The sequence below is a fragment of the Chiloscyllium punctatum genome, chromosome 41 (assembly GCF_047496795.1).
Source record: "Chiloscyllium punctatum isolate Juve2018m chromosome 41, sChiPun1.3, whole genome shotgun sequence".
Lineage (NCBI taxonomy): Eukaryota > Metazoa > Chordata > Chondrichthyes > Orectolobiformes > Hemiscylliidae > Chiloscyllium > Chiloscyllium punctatum.
This window is the reverse complement of record NC_092779.1, coordinates 25,344,391-25,364,608: the sequence shown is the minus strand read 5'-3', so window position 1 is coordinate 25,364,608 and position 20,218 is coordinate 25,344,391. Positions and strand designations below refer to the sequence as shown.

Below are 20,218 nucleotides of genomic sequence, written 5' to 3'. Positions count from 1 at the left end.
GCGGAGAAATGGCAAATGGAACTGAATATAGATAAGTGTGGGGTGTTGTATTTTGGAAAGTCAAATCAAGGTAGGAGTTTCATGGTGAATGGTAGGGCCCTAAGGTGTAATGGAACAGAGGACCTTGGAGTTCAAGTGCAGTGTTCTTTGAAGGTAGAGTCACAGGCAGACAGGGCAGTGAAGACAACTTTTGGCACACTGGCCTTCACCAGTCAAGGCATTGAGTATTGAAGTTGGGAAGTTATGTTACCATTGTACAGGACATTGGTGAGGCCACACTTGGAGTATTGTGTTCAGTTTTGGTCACTGTGCAATTGGAAGGATGTTATTAAACTGGAAAGAGTGCAGAAGGAATTTATAAGAATGTTGCCTGGTCTCAAGGGACTAAGTTAGAGACAGAGAGAGAGCGAGAGAGCGAGAGAGAGAGAGATTGGACTTTTAAGAGCATGGGGGATCTTATAGAAGTGTATAAGATCATGAGAGGCCTGGATAGAGAGAATGCACTCAGTCTTTTTCCTCGGGTTGGGAATCAAGGACTAAAGGGCATCAGTTTAAGGTAAGATGGGAAAGAATAAAAGGGAACCACAGGGAAACTCTTTTACACAGAGGGTGGTATGCATATGGAATAAGCTGCCAGTCGAAACGGATGCATTAACAACATTTAAAAGGTATTTGGACAAATACATGACAATAGGAAAGCATTTGAAGGATATGGGCCAAGTGCAGGGAAATGGGGTGAGTGTGGATGGACATTTTGGTCAGCATGGATCAGTTGGGCCGATTGGCCTGCCTCTGTGCTGTAGTACTCTATGACTTTATAACTTTAAATGCAGGATTTACACTTTGACGTAGGTAGGATACCAACAAGAGAGTGGATAATAGTTTTTAACCATGCACTTGAACGATATGCCTCATGCTGAAAGCTTTAAAATAACAATTAATTTCTGAATTAGCTTTTCCCTGCAGTAGAAGATTACTGATATACCTTGGAAATAACTAGATGCGTTGGAATCTGTGTCTTTTTATAAAAGGGCAAAATACTGCAAAAATGTGATTGGAAAGTTTTAAGCCAGTAACCTGGACAAGATTCAATCAGGAGCATCTGATGATTTCAGCACCCTGATTCTACTAATCAATAATATTTAGAACAGAAATAGAAAACGCTGGAAGACACTCAGAAACTGACGCAGCATCTGTAGAGGGAGAGAAACTGAGTTAACTGGTCAGTCTACAGCTGTGCCTGATCTACTGACAGTTTTCCAGCATTTTTGTTTTTTTTCTCTTAGGCTCTGTTTATCCACAGCAATTTTTCTTTGCTTAAATTCACAAGACCATCAGTTTATGCTCCACTTGTCCTCTCCTTCTCTCAACTCTTGTGTTGAGTGCAGCAACTCACCTCACAGCCTTTGGGGCCAGTAGCATTTCCCTTTCTGTCATCACCACCAGGTTTCTGAGGTGTAGGATGCCTTCTTGTATGTGGCTGCCCTGTTTGATTGGAATGAGAGGCTGGCACACTCAAGGCTGCTGAGGATTGTCCACCCAGTAGTTTTAGCATCTCTGCAGGATGATCACGTACCAACCTGATGAACTGGTCTTCGGTTCTTTCCTTTTCTCCATTCACGTCATTGGACGGAAAGGAACCGGCGAAAGTGCAAGATGCCATCGAATTGGCTAGGTGACGGCCTGGTGTCTGCGAGGTGCCTGCAGAGAATACCATATGTTACAAAGAACTTCCAATTCAATAATATCTTAGGATAGTTCAAAGTCCAGCTCAACTGCCCACGATGTGTGGTCATTATTGAACTGTAGTCAAAAGCAACACCACTAATTTTCATGAATCAAGACCTTATGACTATAGCAAGATAAATGAAGAGATTTTATGATGCTGTTGAAAGACAAATGTTGACCAGGGCAGCAAAGAGAACTCCCCTACTCGTCATTCAACAGTACCCTGGGACCTTCCACATCCACCTGAGAAGGAAGATGGATCTAGAGTTTGATGAAAACATAGAACCTCTGACAGTGCAGCGCACCCTGAGCCCTGGAGAACTGAATCTAAATGCTCTCTGCTCACTACCTCAGTTAAAAACAAATCAACACAGTCTTCAAATCAAACAACACATTGCTATAAAAAATACAGGAGCAAATATGTCTTCACACTAAGATCTCAAAACATCACTTTGGACACGAATGTGAATAATGAAGTTGCAACGACACATAATTCATTCTGAAACTAGGATCTGAAGTCTCAGCAAAGGAAACCATGAGAGCACCAGGGGCAAAATGGGCTAGGGTGGGTTGGGAAAATACACTGAAAGCACGGTGGCGATGTAGTTAGTACTACTATCTCATAGCACCAGAACTGGAGAGTGCATGGTGTCAGCCTGGTCAAGGTAGTACTGCAGTAGTTTGCGGGGGGTGACAATGCAGTGGATGAGGTTTTCAGCAGTGAATTTTGATTGTAGTGGAGGGAAGACTGACATGATGATGGTGAAAATAGGTAGCCTCTGAAATGGAGATGATATGCAGTCAGTAAGTTCAAGGTTTTGAATTAACTTGTTCACCGTGTAGCAGTGTTGGGGAAGCAAAATTGAATTACTGCCAAAATGTAACAAATTAGTATTTAGCTGGAGGAAATCATAGCTCATATCGGAACAAGTTACAAGGTAACAGAGGCGGTGGAGAGGTCAAGAAGCTAAGTGGTGGTAGAGCTAGGTGTCATCAGCTTAAATGTGGAAGAATGTAAAACAGTGCTCTGATCATTGAACAGGTTGAGAGGCCATCAAAATCCAGCAGAGGGCACTCTTGTACAGACAGCCTTTTCAGTAAGCAATGCCTCAATATTGGTAGTATTCCATTCTAGCTGAAAATGTGTTGCTGGAAAAGCGCAGCAGGTCAGGCAGCATCCAAGGAACAGGAGAATCGACGTTTCGGGCATCAGCCCTTCTTCAGGAATGAGGAAAGTGTGTCTAGCAGGCTAAGATAAAAGGTGGGAAGAAGGAACTTGGGGGAGGGGCGTTGGAAACGTGATAGGTGGAAGGAGGTCAAGGTGAGGGTGATAGGCCGGAGTGGGGGTGGGGGCGGAGAGGTCAGGAAGAAGATTGCAGGTTAGGAAGGCAGTGCTGAGTTCGAGGGATTTGACTGAGACAAGGTGGGGGGAGGGGAAATGAGGAAACTGGAGAAATCGGAGTTCATCCCTTGTGGTTGGAGGGTTCCGAGGCGGAAGATGAGGTGCTCTTCCTCCAACCGTCGTGTTGCTATGGTCTGGCAATGGAGGAGTCCAAGGACCTGCATGTCCTTGGTGGAGTGGGAGGGGGAGTTGAAGTGTTGAGCCACGGGGTGGTTGGGTTGGTTGGTCGGGTGTCCCAAAGGTGTTCTCTGAAACGTTCCGCAAGTAGGCGGCCTGTCTCCCCAATATAGGGGAGGCCACATCGGGTGCAGCGGATGCAATAAATGATGTGTGTGGAGGTGCAGGTCAATTTGTGGCGGATATGGAAGGATCCCTTGGGGCCTTAGAGGGAAGTAAGGGGGGAGGTGTGGGTGCAGGTTTTGCATTTCTTGCGGTTGCAGGGGAAGGTGCCGGGAGTGGGGATTGGGTTGGTGGGGGGGGGGGGAACTGACGAGGGAGTCACGGAGGGGGTGGTCTTTTCGGAACGCTGACAAGTATTCCATTCTAATCATTAATGAAACAGGAATCTCAGGGAACCTTTGAGACTTCTCTCTGTCCTCCAACTGAAGTCTGCAAAAGCCAACCTTTGCACAGAAAATACAATGGGAAGGAAACAGAACAGGGAGTTTGATTCTGAATTTCTGTAAAAAGAAGCAAACTGTTTTTGCTTTGCAAGTGTGTGTTCAAACTGACTTTGGGGATTAAAAGTATCAATTGACTGCAGCCCTTTTAAGGTCCAACATGTTAAACTCTGATTAGGAATATAGCGTTTTTGCTAAATAGTAATGGGCTTGTGGCAATACCCCTACCTCTGGGATAGAAAATCGAGGTTCAACCTGTTTTGGAGGTTTGTCATAATGTGTATGAACAGGTTGATTAAATTAAAATTTAATTGTAAATTATTTCTAATTTGCCAGTTGTCAAGTTATAATGCCTATTTGGGTTGTTTTTAATTTGGTTCAATTTGATTTTATGCTTTTGCCATAAAAGTATAGCACTTTATTCATCAATATCTCAGAGTTGTCCAAGAGTTTTCATATTGCAGTTTATAAATTGTCACACAAATGCAAAATGGTATGAGTTCTCAGAATTGAATGTGAAAATAGAAAATGTTGAAAATAATCAACATGTCAGCCAGCATCATGAGGAAGAGAAAGAAAAAAAATAACATTTCAGGCTTCAACTTCCATCCTAGGGACTTAACAGGTTCTAAGCCAACACAGAGGCAAGGAAAGGCATGGAAGGTGGTGGGGAGGAAAACCAAAATGGCTGGGAGTGGTCTATGACAGTGTAGAAGACAGGAGAGGCTTAATGACAAAATGAATAATGGTGCAAGGAAAAAAAGAGACCCAGCACCATCCTCCAATTTGTCAATTAATCTCTAATGTCTTCAACTTTCTCTAATATCATATCTTTCTTTTGTTCTCCCTCTCTCACTACCTTTGTATTCGTTTAAAACTTGTTATATCTCCAACTTTTCCAAGTTCTAGAAAAAAGATCATTTATCTAAAGTGTTAACTCTCCTGAGTATTTCTCGAACTTTGTGACTCGCTTGCAGAGTAATAAAAAAAAGTGAAGCCTGACATGGTGTGATGTATCATTTGAACTTTACGCAGGTCTCCCTCTCAAAAAAGCTCTATCGCCTAACAATACACAAGTCATACAGATAATCTAAGTTAATGCATCTTGCTATGATGTTGAAGGCATGTACTGTATCTTTAAGAGAGAGTGAATGCTAGTCTGAACTAAGAGCTTACAAGCACCTGTGATATGACTAGATGGCAGTCTCAGAGTATACTGAAAAATGAGAACATGTAACATTGGATTGTGAAACGGATACCTGAGTTGGTTGCTTTTTTGACAACAATGCAAATTTAACCAGTTTAAATTATTCCCAGGATACTAAAACTCAACAGAGTTTGAATTTATTGTTTTGCCAAAATTGAATCAATGAGAAGATCCAATGTTGGGTTTATACAATGCAGACATTTCAAAAATTAGAGAGAGCAACTGCCATCGAGAGAGAACCAAAAAATTAGGAAACTCTCTCTATTAAAGGTAACTTTTCATATGAAACATATTTGCAGTAAAAAGAAAGACGACCACCCAGGGAGATCTTCAGCTGGATGACTCCCCCAAATCCCTTTCCAGCTTCTCCCCCTCTCTTCCATTACTCTTACTGACTCTTCCTTCCAGTTACCAACTGGATTAATTCCTCCCATTGGCTAATCAGGTCAAAACCTCTACCTGTGTTCACTTATCACTCCCTCACTACCCAAAATCCACCTCCATTTCCCCACCTTGATCTGCAGCTCCTCTTTCACCCACCCTCAGTCCTGAAGAAGGGTCATACCTGAAGCATCGACTTTCCACCCTTGATGCTGCCGGGCTTGCAATGTTCTTCCAGTCTCCTGCTCGTCTATTTTGGATTCCAGCATCTGCCATTTATTTTGTCTTTAAATATATAACTCAATGACAATAAAGTCTGACTTAACATCTCAGACAAAACCCCGACATTAAATTCACCTGTCCCATCTCAGACAAAACCCCGACCTTAAATTCACCTGTACCATCTCAGACAAAACCCCCAACATTAAATACACCTGTACCATCTCAGACAAAATCCTGACCTTAAATTCACCTGTACCATCTCAGGCCTCGTGCTCCCACAAGGAGGTTGAACAATTCATCAACTTCACAAACACATTCCAGCCCGAACTTAAATTCATCTGTACCATTTCAGATACCTCCCTCCCTTCCTGTACCTCTCCATCTTTGTGCTCCCACGAAGAGGTTGAACAGTTCATTAACTGGGTAATCCAAGATGGAGGATGGGAAAAATTTCTGGCTGTAAAAGCTGCTCCTTTTTTTGAAGTATTTTAGGTGCTGGAGGTGATTTCCTCGAATTCCAGGAGCAGCAATTATCGTTTTATATGCTGTTGCATTGTTCTGGAACTTTAGAAAAAAAGTCCAAACAACAGCAGTTTTAAAAGGGAGAAGAACAGACAAAGGAAGCACATGGTGTGGAAGTGCGAGAGAGAGAGAGAGAGAGAGACAGAGAGACAGAGAGAGAGAGACAGACAGATAGACAACCTGCACAGCTACTGCCTTTGCTGTTTCTGAATTCACGTGTCGCTGGACATCGGAGTGCATCTGGGAAATTTAACAAACAGTGAATTTCACAACTAATCTTGGAGGAACTGGTTTGGGTGAAGTTCACAACACAGAATCAGATAAGTTCATTGTTGTTTTAAGTCTGTCCAAGAGAAAGGCTGTATTAGTGAGTAGAGTGGGTTCTTTCTTGCTTATATGTTTTTGGAGATAAGTCTCTTGATTAAACTTAAAATATAAGCCATAGCTCTTAATTTAACCTGGTGCAGTGTTTTGTAGAGGAATAAGACAATGTTATTTTCTGGGTCTGTAGATTGTGAAGGAGCAAAAATGGCCTTTGCAGTGATATGTACTTCTTGTCAGATGTGGGAATTTAAAGAGAGTTTAAGGATTACTGCTGATTATATCTGCCATAAATGCTGTTGGATGCGAATCTTATCAGATCGAATAGATCGGTCGGAGAGACAGATAGAAGCAATGAGGAATTTGCAACAGCAACAGTATGTGATGGATGGCAGTTATAAGAAGGGGGGAAGTCTCAGATACAGCCACATAGATGGGTTAAACTCCAGGAAGGGTAAGAGAGATAGGCACCTAGGGCAAGAGTCTTTTGTGACTATCCCCATTTCAAACAGGTATGCTGTTTTGGAAAATGTAGGGGGTGATGGATTCTCAGGGGAACGTAGCACGAACAGCCAAGTTTCAAATTAAGACTGGCTCTAATGCAACAAGGGTACTTCAGCTTCCAAGAGATCAATTGTGTTAGGGGATTCTGTAGTCCGAGGTATAGACAGACGTTTCTGTGGCCAGCAGAGAAAAAGCAGAATGGTGTGTTGTTTCCCTGGTGCCAAGATCAAGGATGTCTCAGAGAGGGTGCAGAATGTTCTCACGGGGGAGAGGGGCCAGCAGGAGGTCATTGTCCACATTGGAACCAACGATATAGGAAGGGAAAAGGTTGAGATTCTGAAGGGAGATTACAGAGAGTTAGGCAGAAATTTAAAAAGGAGGTCCTCAAGGGTAGTAATATCTGGATTACTCCCAGTGCTACGAGCTAGTGAGGGCAGGAATAGGAGGATAGAGCAGATGAATGCATGGCTGAGGAGCTGGTGTATGGGAGAAGGATTCACATTTTTGGATCATTGGAATCTCTTCTGGGGTAGAAGTGACCTGTACAAGAAGGACGGATTGCACCTAAATTGGAAGGCGACTAATATACTGGCAGGGAAATTTGCTAGCACTGCTCGGGAGGATTTAAACTAGTAAGGTGAGGGAGTGGGACCCAGGGAGATAATGAGGAAAGAGATCAATCTGAGACTGACACAGTTGAGAACAGAAGTGAGTCAAACAATCAGGGTAAGGTAGGACTAATAAATTAAACTGCATTTATTTCAATGCAAGAGGCCTAACAGGGAAGGCAGATGAACTCAGGGCATGGTTAGGAACATGGGACTGGGATATCATAGCAATTACAGAAACATGGCTCAGCGATGGGCAGGACTGGCAGCTTAATGTTCCAGGATACAAATGCTACAAGAAGGATAGAAAGGGAGGCAAGAGAGGAGGGGAGTGCCATTTTTGATAAGGGATAGCATTACAGCTGTACTGAGGGAGGATATTCCCAGAAATACATCCAGGGAAGTTAGTTGGGTGGAACTGAGAAATAAGAAAGGGATGATCACCTGACTGGAATTGTATAATAGACCTCCCAAATAGTCAGAGGGAAATTGAGAAACAAACTTGTAAGGTCGTCTCAGCTATCTGTAAGAATAATTGGGTGGTTATGGTAGGAGATTTTAACTTTTCAAACATCGAGTGGGACTGCCATAGTGTTAAAGGTTTAGATGCAGAGGAATTTCTTAAGTGTGTACAAGACAATTTTCTGATTCAGTATGTGGATGTACCTACTAGAGAAGGTGCAAAACTTGACCTACTCTTGGGAAATAAGGCAGGGCAGGTGACTGAGGTGTCAGTGAGGGAGCACTTTGGGGCTAGCGACCATAATTCTATTCGTTTTAAAATAGTGATGGAAAAGGATAGACTAGATCTAAAAGTTGAAGTTCTACATTGGAGAAAGGCCAATTTTGATGGTATTAGGCAAGAACTTTTGAAAGCTCATTGGAGGCAGATGTTCGCAGGTAAAGAGATGGCTGGAAAATGGGAAGCCTTCAGAAATGAGAAAAGAATCCAGAGAAAGTATATTCCTTTCAGGGAGAAAGGGAAGGCTGTTAGGTATAGGGAATGCTGGATGACTAAAGAAATTGAGGGTTTGGTTAGGAAAAAGAAGGAAGCATAAGTCAGGTATAGACAGGAAAAGTGGAGTGAATCCTTAGAAGAGTATAAAGGAAGTAGGAGTATACTTACGAGGGAAATCGGGAGGGCAAAAAGGGGACGTGAGATAGCTTTGGCAAATAAAATTAAGGAGAATCCAAAGGGTTTTTACAAATATATTAAGGACAAAAGGGTAACTAGGGAGAGAATAGGGCCCCTCAAAGATCAGCAAGGCGGCCTTTGTGTGGAGCCACAGAAAATGGGAGAGATACTAAATGAATATTTTGCATCAGTATTTACTGTGGAAAAGGATATGGAAGATATAGACTGTAGGGAAATAGATGGTGACATCTTGCAAAGTGTCCAGATTACAGAGGAGGAAGTGCTGGATGTCTTGAAACGGTTAAAGGTGGATAAATCCCCAGGACCTGATCAGGTGTACCCGATAACTCTGTGGGAAGCTAGAAAAGTGATTGCTGGGCCTCTTGCTGAGATATTTGTGTCATCGATAGTCACAGGTGGGGTGCCGGATGACTGGAGGTTGGTAAACGTGGCGCCACTGTTTAAGAAGGGTGGGAAGGACAAGCCAGGGAAGTATAGACCAGTGAGCCTGACCTCAGTGGTGGGCAAGTTGTTGGAGGGAATCCTGAGGGACAGGATGTACATGTATTTGGAAAGGCAAGGACTGATTATGGATAGTCAACATGGCTTTGTGCTTGGGAAATCATGTCTCACAAACTTGATTGAGTTTTTTAAGAAGTAACAAAGATGATTGATGAGGGCAGAGAGGTAGATGTGATCTATATGGACTTCAGTAAGGCGTTTGACAAGGTTCCGCATGGGAGACTGATTAGCAAGGTTGGATTTCATGGAATATAGGGAGAACTAGAGATTGCAGTCTTTAAAGAAGGAGGCCATCTATGTGTTCTGTGGTGGAACTGGCCCTCTTGGGAACAGATGCTGCAGAGGCAGAGGTCTCGGAAATAAGGGATAGCATTTTTACAGAAGGCAGGGTGGGAGGAGGTGTAGTCCAGTTAGCTAGTTCAGATAGTCAACATGGTTTCGTCAAGGGCAGGTCATGTCTCACAAACTTCATTGAGTTTTTTGAGAAGTTGACCAAGCATATAGATGAGGGTAGGGCAGTTGATGTAGTATACATGGACTTCAGTAAAGCCTTTGATAAGGTTCCACATGGTAGGCTGTTGGAGAAAATGCAGAGGCATGGAATTGAGAGTGATTTAGCAGTTTGGATTAGAAACTGGCTTTCCGAAAGAAGGCAGCGAGTTGCGGTTGATGAAAAATATTCAGCTTGGAGTCCGGTTACTAGTGGTGTGCCACAAGGATCTGTTTTGGGATCACTGCTGTTTGTCATTTTTATAAATGACTTCGACGCAGACATAGATGGATGGCTTAGTAAATTTGCAGACGACACTAAAGTTGGTGGAGTAGTGGACAGTTTGTAAGAATGTTGCAGGTTGCAGGGGGACTTAGATAAAGTGCAGAATGGGGCTGAGAGGTAGCAAATGGAGTCCAATGCAGATAAATGTGAGGTGATGCACTTTGGGAAGAATAATAGGAAGGCAGAGTACTGAGCCAATGGAAAGATTCTTGGCAGTGTGGATGTGCAGAGGGATCTTGGAGTCCATGTACTTAGATGCCTCAAAGTTGCCACTCAGGTTGATAGTGCTGTTAGGAAGTCATACGGTGTGTTAAGCTTCATTTGTAGAGGGATTGAGTTCCAGAGCCACAATATCATGCTGCAACTATACAAAATGCTAGTGCAGCCACATTTGAAATATTGTGTACAGTTCTGGTCACCATATTTCGGGAAGGATGTGGAAGCTTTGGAAAAGGTACAGAGGAGATTTACCAGCATGTTACCTGGACTGGAGGGAAGGTCTTATGAGGAAAGGCTGAAAGACTTGAGTCTGTTCTCATTGGAAAGAAGGCGGCTAAGAGGGGATTTGATAGAGACATATAAGATGACCAGAGGATTAGATCGGGTAGACAGTCTTTTTCTAGGATGATGACATCAGCTTGTATGAGAGGGCGTAACTACAAATTGAGGGGCGATAGATTTAAGACAGATGTCAGAGGTAGGTTCTTTACGCAGAGAGTGGTAAGGGCATGGAATGCCCCACCCGCTAATGTAGCCAACTCAGCCACATTAGGGAGATTTAAACAATCCTTACATAAGCACATGGATGATGATGGGATAGTGTAGACGGACGAGCTGAGAATAGTTCACAGGTTGGCGTAACATCGAGGGCCGAAGGGCCTGTTCTGCGCTGTGCTGTTCTATGTTCTAAACGGACCCCACCACTCTCAATCCCCTAGGCTCCCAGCCTCCTTCCTGATGAAGGGCTTTTGCCCGAAACGTCGATTTTCCTACTCCTCGGATGCTGCCTGACCTGCTGTGCTTTTCCAGCACCACACTCTCAACTCTAATCTCCAGCATCTGCAGTTCTCACTTTCAACGAATACGCTTAGGGACAATATGAGGACTAGGTGAAAGATTCTGTGTGCCTTTTCCTGCTTGTGTCATATTGTATAGAGTTTGCACTATCAGAACAGTACAGTACCTGGATGTGGGGTGAAGTGTGTACGGGAGGTGATCCTATGATAGGCCTCAGCTTCATCTTGAAACTTCAAGTTGGGATCCATTGCAGGGGACTCCTGGGTTTTATCTTCTGCAAAGGTTACTCGACCACATCTTGTGGTGGTGTCTGTACCAATGGGTAGGGCATGACATCGTGGAGAGGAAGCATGGGGTAATGCTGAATGTTCTGCATAACACAAGTTTAAAAGGACAATCCTCAGTTAAAGTATATGGGGTAAAATTAATTGACCACTATAAAGACATGAGTAGACCATCATAATGACATACAAGTTAGGAGCAGCAATTGACCATATGGCCCCTTGAGCCTGCTCTGCCATTCTGTAACATCATGGCTGATCTCTTTGCATTTTAAATTCCACATTTCCATTCAACCCTAATTCCTCTGCCTAAAATGAGTCTTACTACCTCTGTCTTACAAATTTATGGCCCTCTTGCACCACTTTCTGAGGGAGAGTTCTAGTCACTCAACCCTCAGAGAAAAGAATTCTCATTTTCATCTTAAAAAAAGAGATTCCTTCAATCCCTAATTTTGATTCACCCATAAGACAATCATCTTTTCCATGTCCACATAGTTAAGACCAGTCAGGATCTTGTACAATTCAATTATGTCATCTCTCACTCTATTAAACTTCAACAGAAACAAACCCAGATTGTCCAATCTAACCTTATATGACAACCACATTATTCTAGGTATCAATCTAGTAAACCTCCTCTGAATCACCTTTGATGCATTCATATTCTTCCTTCAACAAGGAGTCAAAAATGTACAATGCCCTGTACAAGCAAAGCATAACACCGTTATTTTTATGTTCAATTCCTCTCATAATAAAATTTAACATCCCATTAGCTTTTCTGGCCATGTGCTGTACCTCATACTAAGTTTTTGTGACTTGTGCACCGGAATACTTAAATCCCTCTGCACTTTATAATTCTGCAGTCATTCTCTGTTTAAGTAATATTCTACTTTTTTATTTTTCCGGTCAAAGAGAATAACTTCACATTTTTTCACATAACACTCTGCCTGCCAGATTGTCTTTCTTACGTCTTCTTTGCGATGTTACTTCCCACCTATCTTGGTGTCATCTGGAAAGTAAGCTATCATACCTGCTCTTTTGGGTCAGAGGGGAGTTTCACTACTCTGGAAATGGGGTGGAATGGGTAATCCATTACACTGGTATGAAATACTGCTTCACTCCAAAGTGGACAAATTCTGTACAGTATTTAGGATGCCTTGAGAATAGCTTTCATTAGTCATTACCAACAACAAACGAACTGCAATAATATAATACCATAAAGCCTTAGTGCATGACATTTTATTTTCAACTTCAACAGCAAATAATATATTTTTAAAAACATGCTTCCATTGCTAGTTCTCCAAATAATAGTATCATTTCTAGAATGGAAACTTAGCATTTGAGTTCCACTAGAGGGCGCTTGAACATAATTTCAATCCTAATACAGTAGCAACTCGACATACGAACGACCCCGTTCACGAACAAATCAGTTTACAAACAGGATTGTACGTAAAATTTTGCTTCAACATACGTACGAAATTCAAGGTACGAACGAAGGTACGAACGCAAAAAGCCCGTTTGCAACCACGTGGTTTCATTGTTCTGCTTTGCTATGCGTTTGTTGGATGCAAAAGCTCTCAGGCCCCACGTGATCTCATTTAGTTAGTCTTTGGTGTGTGCGGTGTGAACAGCGTTCGTTGCTATGTCCAAGCATTCTTACACTATCCGAACAATGGGAAACATTGATTCAGTTCGCGAACCGGGTCCCGGAATGGATTAAGTTCACAAGTCGAGGCACTACTGTATTTGTGTGTAGCTCCTGCTGGTAAATGCAGTCAAACAACATTATTGCTGAAATGGGATTAAGGGTAGGCTTCACTACACAATTTCTGAGCGAGTCTTGACGCTCAACCAATTTAGTCACCACATCCAAAACTGAAGGCAAAATTTGAAGTCACACTTAGGAATCTGAAATATATTTTCCTTTTGAATGTTAGCATCCTTTAAGTTAAAGGAGGGTGACAGAAATATTACATAAAAAGTAATATTAAGTCTCTCTTTTAAGTGCCCATTCCATCATGAACCATATTTGACCATTCTGATGCTTTACTACACTCGTGCAGCAAAAATATCTCATGGGAATATTTTCAATAAAATTTCAAAATGATTGTAATGTTAAAATAATTCGTTTATTAGCATGGATTTAGGCAAAGTACAGATCAATTGTATGAATTGGGAATAATTGCTAATTAAGGCCCTTGGGCCTGTTTTACCACTCAAATCAACCATAGGTAATCTTGTATTCACTTCAACTCCTTTTACTCACCTTTGCTTCATAGTTTACAATCTGACTGAAAGCTCCATCTTCGTAGCTTTTTGGAGAAAGAGTTTCAGATTTCCACTCCAGCATGAAGAAAATTTTCTTTTCCTAATAGCTGACTCTAATTTCTGATGCCTCCTCATCTGGATTGCATTCAGAGGAAATTGTTCTTCAGTGTCAATCTTGTCAAATCATTTTAAATACCTTGGCCAAGTCATCCACAATTTTATATACTTAAGGGAGTATAAGTCAAGCTTATATAACTTGTTTTCCTATTTCAACCATCTAAGCTTGCCTTTGCTCTGGTGAACCAGCACTGCTCCCTATATAAGGTCCTAATGGCCAGATGAAGAGTCAAAACATGAGTTTGCTGTCTCTCCATGGATGCAGTGTGACCTGCTATGATCTCCAGATTTGTTGTCAGAGAGTGATAGAGTCATCTTCAGTGCAGATTCCAGCATCTGCAGTAATTTGTTCCTAACCGCTAGAAACTCTGTTTTTCTCTCCACAGCTGCTGCCAGACCAGCTGAGTATTTCTGCCACTTTGATTTTATTTCAGATTGCCAACATCCACGGTGTTTTACTTTTATCATTATATCTTCCCTATGTTGTGGTTCCTCCCTACTGAATGTAGGAATGCACTCCCAAACTGAAAGCACCGTTACAATAGATCTCAAGATTAAAATTAGGCTAGAACATTAATTCAGAAATTGATATTCAACTTTGAAAGCTAAAGTGCATACTACTGAGCTCATATAAACCTTATTATGTTAAATTATGGTGATCATGTTGTGGGTGTAGGGAAGTGAATAGTGAGATGTTCAGGGGCTGGGGATGGAAAGCACCATCTACCCAGGGTTTAATTTTGTGCCCCTTTTATAAAGTTGCTTTAAGTGGTGGGGCAGGAGAAACTGGACTGTAGTCCTGAGGGCAGAGAAGGTTAAGAGAAGATTTATTACATGTTTCATTTTGATATGAAACCAGCGTTAAATCAATTCTAGATTTAGCATATGTGAAGTAATATGTGGTAAACTGCAGAATGCACTAACAATTTGTTAGATTCTGCTTTGAAGAGGGGAGCAGAGCATTAATGTACAATCTGAGTTTGCACTTTGCTATTAAAGTCTGATGTGTGATTTAGAGATTTTCTTACATGCTTTGCGTGCTTCTCAGTTAAGTCAACAAGTGCTTTGGCTGAGTTTGTGCCTGTTAACAATGGGAGACACCTGCACACCCCCTCAGCCCCCACCACCTCCTGAATTGCAGACACATCAGAGAAGAACCGGGAAGACTGGTTGAGGGAGACAGACCAGACTGTGGGTCTCCTTGAATAGGGCAGTATTGAAGGTGAAAGAAAGAAGAGAAGGTGAAAGAAACAAGAGAAGGTGAGTAGAAAACATGACGGAATGTGGAGGTGTTGGGTGGAGAATGAGTGCATACAAAAATGCAACATTTTTCAAAGAGCACAAGCATCTAGATTGACAAGCAATACTTCAGAAGACTGAGTGATCGCAGTCTTGTGGAGGCAGAAACCCATTTAACCTTCTATACATTAAGTTCTCCTGAGGAAATCAATTTCTTCACATTTGCATTTTAATCAATTTCACATAAAGACAAAACTTACTACAAGCTAATAAACCGACAATCAAACAAAACTACAAATTTCTTTTATGTAAACAACTCCAACAGGATCAAATCAATTAGAGGTTTGAAGTTTAGTTAATCCTGGTCATTTGTCCAGCTTTTTATTTGCTGATATGGTTGCAAACGACCTCCTTTTGAATGCGTGTCTCAGCTCCAAGAATATTATGTCTGTTCCCTTAAAGCTAGATATCCCATGGAACTCTCACATTATCCTGTGATCCCAAAAGTAAAAAATATCACATCAGGAGACCAAAGTTTACACATAAATCTGCTTGTTTATATTTACATGTAAATTAACTAATACACAAGGCCTAACCGATGCAGAAAGATTCAAAAACAGCTGAGTTAATAAAGCAGTAACATTGGAATTAACCAATAAAGAAAACTGATTGACTTCATAGAAGGATTAATCAGACAAATTTGATGCAATAGAAGCAATTACTACAATTGACTAAAATCAACCTCTTTAATTGCAGATGAAGAAAGGAGCAAGAGTTAACAAAGGAAATCCACAGATTAGGAAATAGGTAAACTTCCATTGGTAGATTGGGCAATTCTGCAAAACTTTCTTCAATGCTGACGGAAAGTATTTTAAATTTTCCAAAATGTTAGAGGCAAATGAACTATCTACTACAGGAAAGTACATCCAATTAACATAATCAAACAGATTAAAGTAGAACAGAATACAGCAGTGACAGTTGTTGCTCATGTATTGTATGGGTCAGTTTCAAAGTCACTGATCTGCAATCTCCAGATATGGTCAATGTTTCAAAACTTAACATTTAATGATGGGGTGATTCATATCCTGTACATTAAAAATAATCTTTAATGACTTTACCATTTTGCGTAACTTTTAATGATTGAAGATTTGGAGTGCAGCTTTCAAATAGCCATTGAAAGTCATATAGCACAGAAACAGCTACTGTGGTCCATGCTGACGTGTCCTAAAATAATCTACTGCCATTTGCCTGTGCTTGGTCCATATCCCTCAAAACCCTTCCTATTTATTTACCTGTCCATATGCCTTTTAAATGTTGTAATTATACAAGCCTCCACCACTTCCGCTGGCAGCTCATTCTATATGTGCACCACCCTCAGTGTGAAAACATTGCCCCATCGGTCCCCTTTAAATCTTACCCCGCTCCCCTTAAACCTATGCTGTCTAGTTTTGGACTCCTCTACCCTGGGGAAGAGACCTTGACTATTCACCTTATCTATGCCCTTCATGATTTCAAGGTTATCCCTCAGCCTCCAACACTCCAAAGAAAGAAGTCCCAACGTATCCAGCCTCTCCTCATAACTCAAACCCTCTAGAGCTGGCAACATTCTTGTAAATTTTTTCTGTATTCTTTCTAGTTTAACAACATTCCTGTAATGGGACAACCAGAATTGTACGCAGTATTCTAAAACTGGCCTCACCAATGTTTTCTACAGCCACAACATGACTTCCCAGCCCCTATGGTCAACGCTCTGACCAATGAAAGCAAGCATGCCAAATGTCTTCTTCACTACCCTATCAGTGACACCACCGTTAATGAACTATGAATCTGCAGCCCTGGGTCTTTGTTCAACAACACTCCCCAGAGCTCTACCATTATTTATGTAAGTCCTGTCCTGGTTTGTCTTACCAAAATTCAACAGCTCGCATTTATCTAAATTAAACTCCATCTGCCACTTTTTGGACTGTTAGCCCGTCTGATCAAGATCTCATTATACTCTTAGATAACTTTCTTCACAGTCCACTATACCACCAATTTTGGTGTCATCTGCAACCTTAGCAGCCATATCTTCTATATTCTCACACAAATTGTTGATATAAACTTTGAATAATAGTGGACCTATCCAGTCTACCAGCATTTCACGTGGCTGTCAACAATACAAATATCGCCGGAAGGCCTGTAATGTTTTATTTTGTTCATGACATAAGGGTGTGTGCTGGCCATGCCAGCATTTATGGCCCAATCTTAATTGTGGTGATTAGCCACCTTTTGGAAATGCTGCAGTAAGCGTAGTGTAAGTTCAACTACTGATAAACAGCTCCAGATTCTGATCCAGCCTTTATACCGCCAATGCTAATTGACAAATCAGGTTCACATTAATATATTTAATTTATAAGGTGCAAACTGCATTTGATAATACTATAAACATTTGTAGTTTAAATCTTCATAATGGATTCTTACACAAATTAATCAACATGACCTGGTTCCACGGTGAACTCAGATCCAAGCAACATATTATACTTTGTTGAAGTCAGCAGATTCACTTCTAGCTATTTCAACCTACAGCACATGGACTGCAACAGTTCATGAAGGCATCTCACCACCACCTTCTCAAGGGCAACTAGGAGCAGGCAATAAATGTTAGCTAGCCCATATCCCACAAATAAATTTAAAAATTCCCAAGTGTACATAATATACTATCCCTAGTTGCCAATGCTTACTGAGTAACATAGGTTAAAAAGCAACTCCGCTCTTTTCTTTTAAAAAAATCTTTGCAGTGGCTAACGTAAGAGAGGTATTTATTCACTGTCATTCCAGTCATTCTCAGGGTATTACAAAGTATGATGTTGCATGCAAACCAAATTGCCGAAGATCTTTTCCTTAAAGACAATGGAAATAAATTTTTATAATCTGGCAATTGTCACAATTAATTTTCCTGAAGTAAGTTTACAAGATACCAGACTGAACTAATTCAACTTCACAAATTGCCATTGATATGAACACAATTAGGATATGAACACAATTACTAGCTCAGCATCCTAACCCTGAGCTTCCAATTCTATCTTATCATGACATTAATACCTTCAACTTCATTGGCAATTCCACCACTCCACATAAGGATCAGTCAACTCACCACAGGCAACATATCAGACCTGAAATATAACAAAGTGCAGATGCTGGAGATCTAAAACAAAAACACAAACCGTTAGCAAAATCCAGCAGATCTGGTAGCATCTCGGGAGAGAGAAACAGTGCTAACATTTCAAATCCAATGACTCTTCTTCAGAACTGTCCCAATGCTGCCAGATCGGATAAGCTTTGCCAGCAATCTGTTTTTGTTTGGGTCAGATCTGAAACTCTTGCGGTTGTGGATTGCTTGGGATCAGATCTTAGTGATCTTAGTTTTGGGGTAAATTGGTGCTGAAAATGGTTGAAGAATAACATGGAGATCCTGCTGATATTTATATATTACTCTTGAAATAGATGTAGAAAGTACTACTCAGTTCAACTTTGGCTGCTGGATCCACATTCTCACCACTTCAGGTACGGGTTTCTTTGGAATCACAGAATTGTTTCAGTGTAGGAGACTGCCTTTGGGTCATCATGACTTTACTGGCTTTCTGAGCATTTCCAATTTTTTTACACAAATGCAAAGGACATGGGTTTCTCTGGCTAGCCCAGCATTTATTGCCCAACACTAATTGCCCTTCAGAAGGTGGGCATAAGCTGTCTTCTTGAACAATGACAACCATTTTGTATAGGTACAAGTACAGTGCTGTTCGGGAGAGAAAGCTAGAACTTGGACCAGCAACACTGAAGGAACAGTGATAGGCTTCCAAGTCAGGATGATGAGTAGCTTACCAACGAACAACCAACAGGTGGTGGTATTCACATTACCTGATACTCAAGATCTTCTAAATGGTAGAGGTCATGCGTTTGGAAGGTGCTGTCTCATGACCTGTAGCGAATCTTGGAGGTGGTGGCAATCTCCTGCCCTTCTACATATCGCTGCCCATTGGTTCTATCTAAATAATCATCTAAATGCCCTCTTGAATGCCTCATTTGAACATGTCCCCATCAAACAGGCAGCACATTCCAGACCTGGCTACTCACTGCATGAAAACATCACATTTGTATATTTTGCAGAACAGTTTAAAATTATGATCTATAGGGTAACTATCTTGCAGCTATAGCTTACAGTCATGCACTTCCCCGTAAAAGGAAACTCCTGGTGGTCATCATAAATTTTGCAGATATGTCTGCACAGTGAAAATCCATGGGAAAATGTTTTAAATTCCAATTTGACTCTAACTGGAGTCAAAACAAAAGGTGGATACACCAGGAACATAGGACGGCAGGTAGCCTTGGCACTAGAAAGTTCTAGTGATCATGTTACATTATTTCTTGAAGAAATAGGAACTAATTGTTATTAGAATGTACATTTGGGGTGCCATATTTAATTCTGAGTCACTAGAGATAACAATGCATCTATTCACTAGCCGCAGGGAGAAGTAAAAGAGATTAGCTCAACCAAGTTCTAGCTTTTTGAATCTAACTTGGAAAACGGAAGACATAACTTGATGGAAGGGCCATTTGTAAGTAAAATCTCAAACAGATTAAACTAATTTATTGTTGAATTACATCAAAAATCAACTTGATATGGTGCCAATGAAGGAGAAAATCTGAGCAAAGTGTTCAAAAACAAAATAGCTACCGCGACAACAATGACAGTTTCACCTCACCCAAATTGGGTGAGAGGTTGATGATTGGTGTTGACACATGTAACAAGATATAGTGAAAAGTGTTGTTGTGTGCGTGATACAGGCAGATCATACCATACCAAATGTATCAAGATAAGGGAACTGAGGTCTGTTCAAAAGTCTGATAAGTGGGGAAGAAGCTATTCTTGAATCTATTCGTATGTGTATTCAAACTTTAATATCTTCTGCCCAATGGAAGAGGGTGGGAGAGAGTATAACCAGGGTGGGAGTGGTTTTTGATTATGTTGGTTGCTTTCCTGAGGCAGTAGGAAGTATAAATGGAATCAATAGCTGGAAGACCGGTTTGCATAATGGTCTGGGCTATGTTCATGACTTTCTGTAGTTTCTTGCTGTCTTGGGTTGACATACCACACTGTTATACATCCAGATAAGATGTTTTCAATGCTGCTTCTATAAAAAATTGTGAACAGTCCTTATGGACATGTCAAGTTTCTTTCACCTCCTGAGGTAGTAGAGATGTTATAATGCTTTCTTGACCCTCACATTGATGTGAGTGGACCAGGACAGATTGTAGGTGATCATAACTGTGATGACGTGGCTCCTTTAACAAAGTTGTGTTGTCTTTGGTTTT

General features: G+C 41.2%; 1 protein-coding gene across 3 annotated transcripts in view; it reads right to left on the bottom strand.

The window, feature by feature from the left end:
• cep72 (centrosomal protein 72) overlaps nt 1–20,218 on the bottom strand; it is a 154,602-nt gene that overhangs the window by 25,029 nt on the left and 109,355 nt on the right. For 2 of the 3 annotated variants that reach the window (XM_072560567.1, XM_072560571.1), the window contains 2 exons: nt 11,131–11,334; nt 1,397–1,701 (listed from right to left, as the gene is read on the bottom strand). In XM_072560567.1, coding sequence (XP_072416668.1) covers nt 1,397–1,701; nt 11,131–11,334 — 509 coding nt within the window. The remainder of the gene's footprint in view (nt 1–1,396; nt 1,702–11,130; nt 11,335–20,218) is intronic. The other variant, XM_072560570.1, reaches the window with a different exon arrangement.